General features: G+C 36.2%; 1 protein-coding gene across 1 annotated transcript in view; it reads left to right on the forward strand.

Moving 5' to 3' along the window:
• The first annotated feature begins 2,059 nt into the window (after window positions 1-2,059).
• UBA2 (ubiquitin-like modifier activating enzyme 2) overlaps window positions 2,060-11,685 on the forward strand; it is a 14,075-nt gene continuing 4,449 nt past the window's right edge. Inside the window, exons 1-12 of the mRNA XM_010019716.1 lie at window positions 2,060-2,110; window positions 3,020-3,103; window positions 3,359-3,429; window positions 4,529-4,593; window positions 5,079-5,179; window positions 5,345-5,466; window positions 6,120-6,187; window positions 8,398-8,519; window positions 9,359-9,458; window positions 9,989-10,149; window positions 11,041-11,134; window positions 11,233-11,345. Of these exons, the coding sequence (XP_010018018.1) occupies window positions 2,060-2,110; window positions 3,020-3,103; window positions 3,359-3,429; window positions 4,529-4,593; window positions 5,079-5,179; window positions 5,345-5,466; window positions 6,120-6,187; window positions 8,398-8,519; window positions 9,359-9,458; window positions 9,989-10,149; window positions 11,041-11,134; window positions 11,233-11,345 (1,152 nt within the window). The remainder of the gene's footprint in view (window positions 2,111-3,019; window positions 3,104-3,358; window positions 3,430-4,528; window positions 4,594-5,078; window positions 5,180-5,344; window positions 5,467-6,119; window positions 6,188-8,397; window positions 8,520-9,358; window positions 9,459-9,988; window positions 10,150-11,040; window positions 11,135-11,232; window positions 11,346-11,685) is intronic.

Raw genomic sequence — 11,685 nt, forward strand, 5'->3', positions numbered from 1 at the left:
GTATAGGAAGAGCAGAATTGAGAGGTGATAGTGAGAACGGGTCGGAGAGAAATATTGTTAGCAAAGCTCTGATTACCCAGCTTCCAAACCCTTATTAATAATTTCTTGATGTAGTTATGAAAAGTATATGGTTTTAAGAACCCATGGGAGTACAAATCCAGCTGGAGCACAGGTCTGTTTCCTTGAGTACATTTTCCTATGTGTGTGCCTGGCCAGGAGTCACGTCTGAGAGTTTTGCATGACGAGTTGTGAGAAGTCAGACTTGTTGAGCAAAGCGTAAAGAAACAGCTTTTGTTTAAAACTACATCTCCTTGTAGAATAGTACAGCTACTGATTTGCCTCGTTATTCACACAACTAAGGCCTTTCAGCTGAAACACTATTTTAAAACTTGTAGGGTATGCTGGAGTGTAATTCCAGGTTGTCCATTTGATTTCAATCTGCCACTGAGACCCTATCCAATTTTAATATTGTACTGGTGAAATAAACGTGTGCAAGAGTGGAAGCCTGTATTTTCTGCACTGTTTTTTCCCCCTGTACTTCTTCCTACCTTGCAATGTCATTTGTGTACTCCTGCAGTCCCTTTCTAATAGAAGAAGTTTAATATCTCCTGATTTTCTAGTTAGTCATTAGGTATAAATCTCATTGCAGTATGCTGATAGTTTCACTTTCTATAGTTTGATTTTTTTGTATTGTCTTTCAAGGCAAGATGGACTCCATTAACTTAAGTACATGTTGGATAAGGGCCATCTTAAATTAAAAATACCATTGGCAATGTTTTATGCAAGACAGTAATGTTTTAATAATATACACAATGGGTGGGCAGAAGACAAGGTGAGAGCAAAAAGAGAGTTGTTATGCAGAGATGCAATGTGCTGTTAGAGAATAAATTACTTTTATCAACATTTGTGGTATTGTTGAGCGTTTTCCTTGGTTATTAAATACTACCAAACTTGGACACCTGAAAATGCTTTATGTTTTATATGTTGTGAGTTTAAAAAAAGAAAATTAATACTGTTTTAAAAATCTAGTAGCTTTGAATACCCAACAACTTGCAAATATGTGATTTCATTAAGTATACTTTGTGGAAGGGCAGTGCCTTTGTCTTTATGAAGAACAAAATCAAATTACTCAAAATTCAGGTCTGAACATAAATAAATATATTCTTAGGAGCCTCTGAGGCCTTTCCTTCTAACTTACAAAAACTAGAAGAATGTGAAAGCTGTTTTAGTAAGAGAACTGTTAAATTCTGATCATTCTGAGCTAAACTGAAGCTTCTCTTGAGGTCTAAAGGTCTCAAGTATTCTCTTTGGAGAAAAACTTCCTTTGCTTCTTTTGGTCTTGGTAGTACTGTTTTCAGCTGTAGCTTACATAATTTGTAGTCATCTCCAGTTAATATCTTGAAAGCTTTCTGAGTAGTGGAAGTTTTAACAATGATGGACTTGACTTGATCATTCTCACTTGAGGTTCTTGGGCTTTCTGGCTTTGGACCGAGTAAGCTTTTTGAGTTTGTCTCAGAGAAAGGAAAGAAGGTAGAAATGTGTTTTCATGCAAATACCGTTTTAATTTAAAGATGCAAGATCGTGGGTAGTTACTAGGATCCTATGGGTAATAAAGAGTAAGAGTCTCTGCTTTATAATACTTCCCTAAAACATTGTGTATCTTCTGTTTGTTCTATAAACACATATCTAGTGTTTAAATAAAATTATTTACTATTACAGTTCTTAATATATTGAAACATAGCTTAAAAATATTCTCTTCAGAAAACTGGCAGTTTAATTTTGGAGCATGGATCTCACAAAGGATCTTCAATGAGAAGTGTGTGGCATACTTTTTCATTATTCAAATTTGGTTAATAAAATTAGAAGTGTATGCGAACATCGTCAGTAGATCCACACTGCACACTCAGGCTGATAGTATTCTCCATATAGCTGGAAGCGTTACTGTGTTGATTATGTCAACATTGTCTTTGGGAACTGGGGAGAAATATCTCCAAGGCTCCAAAAAATTGTCTCCCTTCCTAGTTAAAAATGTTAGTGACAGGAGAGGACTTCTTAAAGGATGGTGGATCAGAGCAACTGTTTAATTAAAGCAAAAGTAGTGACATCAAAGGTAGGAATAAATCTTCTCAAAGTTCTAATTAAATCTTAATTCTTGTGGTGGGAGGTACACATTTGAAATTATGGTGCTCGTGTGCATGTATTAATAAATAGAATCATGGCTGTTAGGGGGATTACAGTCATGGAATCCTTTGAGGTTGCATTCACAGGTGTTCTGTGGTATATGTTCTTACACATCTTGATTGCATGGTTGGATTTTTTTTTTTTAAGTAGACTTCATAATTTTTTAATATACACTTAAGCAGTTAGTCCTGGTGACAACCAGTAAAACGTTTTGCCCTGCAGTGTATAAATTAGAAGACAGTGTAGCCCTCAGTGTACTGATTCAGATGCTCAAAGCCATGTTCAAATGTAAAGTAGAAGTACTAATTAGTTTGCTGAGTAGTCTTTCTTTGACCTTGGGGAAGCGTGGAACAGAGCTATTGTTTAGGGTGGTTAGTCCCATGTTGAGTCTGACTGGACTTACCTAGACTGATTTCTGCAGTGCCCCTGCTGAGTCTGTACACTGTGCTGCTGCTGAATTCTCACTAAAATCTTTATCCTGCAGTAAACAGTAGAAGGTCAGTAAGTGATTGTCCTAACTGCTGTGCATACATATCTCAAAATTCACATGTGGTTTTAGTAAGGACTCTTTATTCAGAAAGTTCGTTGTGTATAACCCATGATTTTTGACATATGGTTCCATTTAATTATTTAAAATTACTGGATTCCTGAAGATGACTAGGTTGTCACTTGTGCCTGCACAGTTGTTACAGTGCAGATGTAACCCCTGAATGCAGGTCTGAAAAGGAGTCTGTAAAGTTTATGCATTTTGATCAATCACATTTGCTTCGAACTCTCTTAATGATTTGTTCCTTTTACTTCTGTAAAAGTGAAATGGCTGTCTCTTGTGTGTTTATAGATTGATTTGGATACTATTGATGTCAGCAATCTCAACAGGCAGTTTTTGTTTCAAAAGAAACATGTTGGAAGATCAAAATCACAGGTGAGGAAAAAGTCAGTCGAAGTCCATGTGTTACTGTCCACAAAATAATACTGAGTGTTAGAAACATGTCACAATTTTGTTTCGATTGTGAAGAGGGAAGTGTTGGTTGGTTGGTCATGACTATCCACAGCATTTCACTGTAAAAATACTTAAATCTCTTAAAGGTAGTCAACTTGACAATCAACTGGTATTAAGTCTATCTTTAGAAGGAAGGAAGAAATAATAATTTTTTTGTTTGTTTTTGTTTATTTCTAGGTTGCCAAGGAAAGTGTGTTACAGTTTTGTCCAGAAGCTAATATTATAGCTTACCACGATAGCATCATGAAGTATGTTTGGTTTTATGCTCTAATTGTATGTTTTAGTTTGCAAGTACTGTGCTGGTAAAGTGCTGTAATGGGGTGCTTTAAGATATTTTACACAGCGACTGCATTAAGAAAAAGCTGTAACTCTGAGACTACCACAAACCTGAGTGGGAGTGTGGATTTTGAATGAATTTTCTTTAGTTCTGGTACTAAGCTGTAGTCATTTCTTGTGTCTATTTTTCATTTTATTAGCAACATTGAATTTATAAATTTCTACACTGTAAGGCTGCTCTGATGTTTTGAGCAATAATTAGATTAAAATAAATGTGAATGTTGAGTCTGTAATGAAAAAAATAAGTCCTTTATCTGTAGGTAACTGTGGCCAAAACTGTTAAAATTTAGTCTTTATGATCCATAAACAATGAGTAGAGTACAGGATTATGTAGATTTTTATTAGCTGTTTCCCAAGTTTTAATTTGTATTTGTTTGATTTCTTAAAAATTGATACTCTAACATCTTAAGGTTTGAACTCTGATGTTGCTATTAGCCACTGAAACACTGACGCGTATCCTCTGAAACTGTGAAACTGTTAATCCTGTTTCCTCTTTACTCTCTCATCACCACCTTCTTTGAATCAGAAGAATGCAATGTAAGATACTAAAGCATCAAGATTTAAAAATCCTGTGTCTTGGCTCCTAAGAGTACAAGCAAAACCAATTGAGCTATCACAGTATAATGACTTATCAACAGTCTGATGAGATATGGTAATTAGAGTGTGCACGTTTTAGTCTCAGATGGTGGTTCTTAAGGTTGGTTACTACAGCTCAGCCAGTTTACTCGTATTATTGTCAGAACAGTATAATCACTTCTTTGTTGTCTGCCTGTTTCATGGGTCAAATTAGTACTAATTGCAATAGCTTCCTTCCAGCAGCATAAAATCCATTATTTTGTCCAGTTTTAAAGTGGTCAGAAGGCAAATGGGGCAGTTAAAGGCTAGCAGTAAACTCATAATATGTGTAATTTATCACATCAATCCACCCTTTGCATGTGTATAGTTTCTGTTGTGTCATAATAACCAACAACTTTGATATACCATTCTGAGTATTGTTTTTCTTTTCTGTAGCCCTGACTATAACGTAGAGTTCTTCCGCCAGTTTACGTTGGTTATGAATGCTCTGGATAACAGAGGTGAAGTTTTTCACTATGATTTTATATTGGAGATGAAAATACTGTTGTTTGTATGAAAAATCATACAAACAGAACTTTAACATGTTTTACTCTTAGTACTTCTGCAACGTCAGTTAAATAACAAGTATCGTCTTAACCCCTCTTGTAGTTTCACTAATACTTGTGTGCTTTCCTAGAAACTTGAAAGGGTAGTCAGTGCTTTGACAGATGTTTAGAAAGTAAATACTAACTGCTGTGCTGCTGCTTTATGGGAACTGATGATTATCGTGTGTACACATGTAACTTTCTTCAGTTGAGTTTGCTATACTTAGTAGTGTTGACATATTTTGTGTTAATTGAAAAATAACTGTCAAAAAGGCGTAGTAGTGCTCTATAATGAAATAAAGCAGATTAAGGGTGAATGTTTGCATAGGAGGCTAGTTTGAATTTGGAGAAGTAGAACTTTTTTTTCTAATTGTTTTTCTTTAAAATCTCTTGGTTTGCAGCTGCCCGTAACCATGTGAACAGGATGTGTCTGGCTGCTGATGTTCCTCTTATAGAGAGTGGAACTGCAGGCTACCTTGGACAAGTAACAGTTATTAAAAAGGTTAGTTTGTGTATTATTACTCTTGTCACTTTAAGCTTAAATCATTGGCTATTTTAAACAACAGGCCGTTGGGTGTTTTGAGATACAGTTACAGTTCAGCTGGTAATAGCATATGCTGTCAGTAGCCTTCACAGTGTGGCATGTAAATATTCTACTTTTCACCAGGGAGTGACAGAATGTTATGAATGTCATCCCAAACCAACTCAGAAGACTTTTCCAGGCTGCACAATCCGAAATACGCCATCAGAACCTATCCACTGCATTGTGTGGGCTAAGTATTTGTTCAAGTAAGTGATTTATTTAAAAAGAAAACAGGTACTGCATTGTGGTTTGCTCTTCTGATTGCCAAACCTACAGACAGAGAAATAAAGTGGACATGCACTTTTTGTTTGGTTTGTTTTCAAATTAATATGGATTATAGGGATAACCTCTAGTTCTTTGACCTGGGTTTTGGGGTACAGGTTGGGGCTTTTTTAGTTTTAATATAAAGATGAAAGGTTGGCTAGTACTTAGGCCTTGCTTTAATATCGCAGAAAAATTGGCAGTTTGGCACAGTAGTGTTTATTTTATTCTTCACCTGTGTGTGAAGTTAGTACGTTTTTCAGTTTCATGCATGTATTAACAGGCGTAAAGTTTGCTGGGATCTTGGAGGGTTATGAGCAATGCATTCAGTACTGCAATATAAATACAGTGCTAGGTGAACTATTGAGTGGGTTATACAGAACTGGTTTGCTAAATGCATTTTTGTATTGGACGTTTTGTGTTGTTAGTGTTAAGACCGTGTGTGATGAATCCCAGGAATTTTAAAAGCAATTTATGAAATGATGCTGTGATAGCAAGGATTCTGAAGTGGATATGTATCTGTTAGCAAATATTTCAGTCTTTAACGAGATATGATGAAATTCTAGTGTGGTGTTATTGTTCTTAATTATTATATTAGCCAGTTGTTTGGAGAAGAAGATGCCGATCAAGAAGTCTCTCCTGACAGAGCTGATCCTGAAGCTGCCTGTGAGTGTGAAATAAGCCAGTAGCTTACCCTGTTATTGAACTGTTCTTGTTTCTGTACATCTCTTAAGGTTAGAGAGTTCAGCTACATTTTCCTTTAACAGGATTCCATTTACTGTGCCCTTGGGCAGTAAGAGTTCGGGGTGTGTTGACACTAGTTTCCCTAACAGATCTTCAGGTACATGGTGCATAATTTAGTTCGCTCATACTGTCACTTATAAGATATTTGAAACAATTTCCATGTTTTTAGTTACCTTGTTGCATCGTGCATAGCAGAGGTTTTTTTGCATGGAGAATGTGCAAAAAAGCCCCACTGAAAAGTGACAACAGCTTAATAGTTTCACCTGTCAGAACTGTTGCCCTTACAAGGAGCCTAAAACATTAAATGATTACTTCAGCTGTCGTTAAGGCTTTTTAATACCGTGTAAGATGGCTCACTGGCATTCACTGAATTTTCTCAAGTAGTGTGTGTAGAACAGCTATGAGGAACACAATCAATATGCTAATCATAAAGTTCCAGTTAACACACCCAAGTGTAAGATGTATGGTTTAGATGAATGGGCTTGTATCTGTTGGGAGACTCCTGTTCCCTCTGCAGCAAGTTGTCTTCCCCATGTGCACAGAAACTTGAAGTGAAAAGTGAGCTTGAAGTGCAAATTAAATATAACTGATCTTCACGGGGTGGCCTTTTTTTCCCCCCCTGTATATTTGGATTTGATGGAGCACTTCCTTCCCTGCAGTTGGGGGGCTTGTCTTTTGAACTGAGACTGAGTGGTATTTGTAGTCACTCTACATTCTCCATTCTTAGCTGACTGGTTGCAAGGAAACTAGGATTGTATTTGAACTCTTCTAGACTGAAACACTTTTGTGTTAATCTGCATAGGAAATATGCCCATTTTGATTGGTGTTTTTACAGCTATTCAGTATTTTTCTGCTAGGACAGTAACTGTAGTTACTGTGCAGGTGCATAAGCATCGTTTCTTCTTTTAGATCCTTTGATGGATGAATGGATTTGGGAGAGGGAGCTTAGAGGATTCTCTGAACATCAGATAGTGATCACCCAACAGGTTGTTCCTACAGGATGTACAGAATGAAATAGCTGAGCCTTAGAAACTGTGGTGTATAAAGCCACTCAAAACAGTGGCTGCTGGAATACTTGGAAGGTAGCAGACATAATGCCACTTAGTTAAACAAAGATACTAGTGCAATTATAGGAGGCCCTGAGCTTGTAGGCTCATATGTGTAGTGAGCAAACTGTCCATAGTGATAATGCTGTTTAGAGTCAGTGGACATTCATGGTGTATCAGAGGAGAGTCAGTGCAACCTTTGCAAAGGGAATTCGTGCCTTGCATGGCTCTGCAGGTCCTTTAAGGGAATTGGGAAGCCTGTGAACAAGCATATCTGGTTTACACTCTTCTGAATCTGCAGGGGGCACTCAAACTTTTTGTGAGGAACCTGAAGGAGCTCAGCAGCCACAGGGAGAAAAAAGGATGGAGATTCTGAAGTGGCTTAACTCCTTAAATGGTAGAGATAAGTGATGATTAGAGGAGTGTCTCAGATTGGGGATGGGACCACTGCTGTTCAGCATACAGGATTAGGCAAAGTCACTCAGGATAATAAAGATGAGGACTGACTGCAGAAAGTAGTAGAGCACTGCACAGTGACTGGCCAACGTGACATTTAGTAGATTTGGTGCAGATAAATACGAAGTGATGCAAATCGTGCATTGGTGAAAAGGGGAAACATTCACAAGTTTACATATAAAGGATCGTCTCTGATTTTTTTCATTCAGTCAAGATGTTAATAGATAGTTTTATGAAAACATCAATCTGCTGCTTATTAGGAATCATGATAGCAATTGCTGGATGTGATTGGGAAAGAAACACAAAATCAATAGCATCTGTGTGCATGGAATGTTTTTGTATAGAAATAACCAGAGGTAAGACGGGGTTTTTTGTGTTGAAGTTCTAACCAGGCTAAGGCTGGAGATTACTAAAGCAGAATCATTGGACATACATGAAATTGCAAACAGGAGTAGTTGCACTGTGTCTAATTCAGTCTTTTTGGGCACAGTAAAGCAGTGTTATGGTCCATGCATAATTTTAGTTATTGACTCCAGGGGAAATGTTTGCATGGGAACTTTCCTTTTTTTTTTCTTTTCTTTTTTTTTTCTTTTTTTTTAGTTAAAATATTGGTTCACGCTTTATTAATAGGGGAGCCAGCAGAAGCAGAAGCCAGAGCACGTGCATCCAATGAAGATGGTGAGATTAAACGTGTTTCAACTAAGGAGTGGGCTAAATCAACGGGGTACGATCCCGTTAAACTTTTTACCAAGGTATGTTCTTTACCCCCATAAATGTCTTTACTTGAAGTGCATGAGGTGCTGTAAATTTGTCAAACCCCGGTTTGGACACTTAATGCTAGCTATCTATTATGCAATTATGTTACAACTTCCACCAATTTTGCTTTAATACTGGGCTTTTACAACACTTGTTTGTCTTATGGCATTCCGTCTGTGTCTGCACAGATGGCTTCAGCAGCTTGTCTGCACTGTACGTAAAGAAACTTCATTCACATTCCTTTTAATATGAAAAGATAAACCTGAATTCTATAGGAATTTCATGGGGCATAATCAGAACCAGTCTGAGGATGGAAAATCTATCAGTCATCTGTGTATAATCAGGCTCTGGCATGAGAAAATGTAAACTGGTTTAAGAGTTTTCCTTCTAAATAGTTGCTGAAAGTGGATAAATAGAGGAAATTTGTATAGAGTGTAATGTTGATAGGTAGTAATAAGTTTACTTTGGAAACACACTGGCATTTACGTAAGAATATCTTGCCTAAATATCTTGGGGAGCTGCAAAGAGCTGTAGTGATGGCTTTAGTAGGCACACAAACTCACTACAAGTTTGGACTATTGTTTCTTGATGTTTTTACTTTACTCCTCCTCAGATTAATAAGAGCTGTGTCTGCTTTATATAGTAAGTTTTAGACAATGGGGAATAGGAAGTTTTTCAAATTTGTTTTTATTTATGTGGTTGAAAATATAAATATGCTGATCTTTCAGTTTCACAGCAGATGTAAAAATGAAGTATGTCCTTTTTTTCACCTTTCATTTTAATGTGTTTTGTTGTTTGTTTGGGTTTTTTGTTTGTTTGTTTTAATGTTTCCTAGCTTTTCAAAGATGACATTAGATACCTGCTGACAATGGATAAGCTGTGGAGGAAAAGAAAACCTCCAGTGCCACTGGACTGGGCTGAGGTACAAAATCAAGGTAATCATCCCTCCTCCCACTGTTTATTTGTAAGACATACTTGGTGTTCAGGGCAGCTCTGTGCTACGTACATTTTCTTACGGCACAGTTGAGTACTGATAATGAACATCTTAATTCTTTGAGATTCCTGAAGATTTTAGATTTTTCTCTATATGGAAAACATTTTTTCCTAAAACTGTTTTGCAGTTGTTTTTTTAGATACTTGGTATTGGCTTTAGAAAATTCACATTTCACAAAATCATGTATCAGCTTACTCTAGAAGCACTGATACATTTATATCTGAAAGCTGAGTTTTGCTAAAAACTTACATCTGCTGTAATTTGTGCATGTGTAGGCAACTGATATAAATGTAGTTGCAGTTTTAAACAGAGATTGTTGTAAAATGTTGGGGCTGGTATAATTTAAGGATGTTCTTCAAATTAGAAAAGACATAATTTTGCTGAAATTGGAGAATACTTAGCTCTCTGAGAGAACTTTGGTGAGATTTGTAAGTCTTCCTGATCTTAATTTTTATTTTTCTTTTCCCAAAGAGAAAAACATATCCGACCAGCAAAATGAGTCTTCTGCAGTCTTGAAGGATCAGCAGGTTCTAGATGTCAAGAGCTATGCACACTTATTTTCAAAGAGCGTTGAAACCCTGAGACTTCACCTGGCCGAGAAGGGTGATGGAGCAGAGCTTATATGGGATAAAGTTAGTCTGCCAAATACATAATAACCAGTTATGCTCTACATTTGTAATATAAATACTAATTATACTCAGTCTCTTTCATTCCAAGATAGTACTGTAGTACTACTTAAGAACAATGTCTGGTGCCTCACTGAAAGCACTTTGCATACGTAAACAAATACATACTTTAAACACTATTTTGTAACTCCCTGAGTGTAAGGATTAACTGTGATGTAAAATAATTCACCAACTTCAAAAAGCACAAATTCAGAAGTACTTGTCCTATTTTGAGTTTTGAAAATATTTTAATAATGCAACTTCATTTTTTTCCTTTTTAGCTTTTTTTAAAACATGCTTATAAACAGTGGTTTGTAGCTAGAGTTCTACTGAGTTGTACATTGTAATTAGCTCTGATGATAGGTATGTGATATATTACGAGTTTCACTGAAAAAAAGGAGAGTATTTTTTCTCTTAGCACCACAGTGTAATCCTCTTGCAGTCATTGTCATTTACTGTAAGTAAAAAAAGTAGTCCATAAATACAGGAGGGACAAAATAGTAAAATAATATTACAACAGATAGTAAAAATACTTCTTTCTGAAACACCCATTTTTGAAACTAAGCATAAAACATTGTAATATTTAGGATTTGGGTATATTTTTGAACATGCAAGGCATTCTACTGATACTAATACACTACTAAAATACTAAGTACAATTGCTAAATGTGTATTTAAAGTATTACTGCTCTGACTAAACAATGCTGTCTGAAAGAGGAAGTATATTGCCTTTGGAATGGAATATTGCACAGACTTTTTTTTACTTTCTATTTTTAAGGTTTTAGGAAACACATGTTGCAAACTTTTTCAAGTGACTAATGTGATTTTTAAATACTTCATATATTAATTTCTTGTCAAGGATGATCCTTCTGCGCTGGATTTTGTCACTTCTGCTGCAAACCTCAGGATGCATGTTTTCAGTATGAATATGAAGAGCAGATTTGATATCAAGTGTAAGATTAAAATACAACATTGTTTTATTTAAATAGTAATTTAAACTTTTCATTTTTATTTACTGTTAAATATCTGTGTATTCTTGCTTATTTTGCAGCAATGGCAGGAAATATTATCCCAGCTATAGCTACTACTAATGCAGTAATAGCTGGTCTGATAGTGCTGGAGGGTTTGAAGATTTTATCAGGAAAAATAGATCAGTGTAGAACGGTAAGTGGGAATGAAATACTTTTACTTTCTTGTTAGTTATTACTTGTTTAGAAGTCATGTTTAACCTGCTTTGACTATTGCGGAGTTTTACTGTGTGTAACTTGTTGCTTCGGTAGATTCTGAATGTGCTGGGAACTTTAAGTCACAATGAAAACAGAAGTCTTAAGGAACATTAAATTCCTGTGATTTAATGAAAATTAGTTGCTGAATAGGATAGAGAACCAGACTGACATCACTTGAAATATGGTTGTTGCATCTTAATTTGGGAGCAGCTGGTCAGTCAGCACAGGTGTTACTGTGGACTGGCTGTAATACATACTTTCTCCTGTTCCGCCGGCAT

This window comes from Nestor notabilis, unplaced genomic scaffold (assembly GCF_000696875.1).
Source record: "Nestor notabilis isolate BGI_N333 unplaced genomic scaffold, ASM69687v1 scaffold30008, whole genome shotgun sequence".
Taxonomy (NCBI): domain Eukaryota; kingdom Metazoa; phylum Chordata; class Aves; order Psittaciformes; family Psittacidae; genus Nestor; species Nestor notabilis.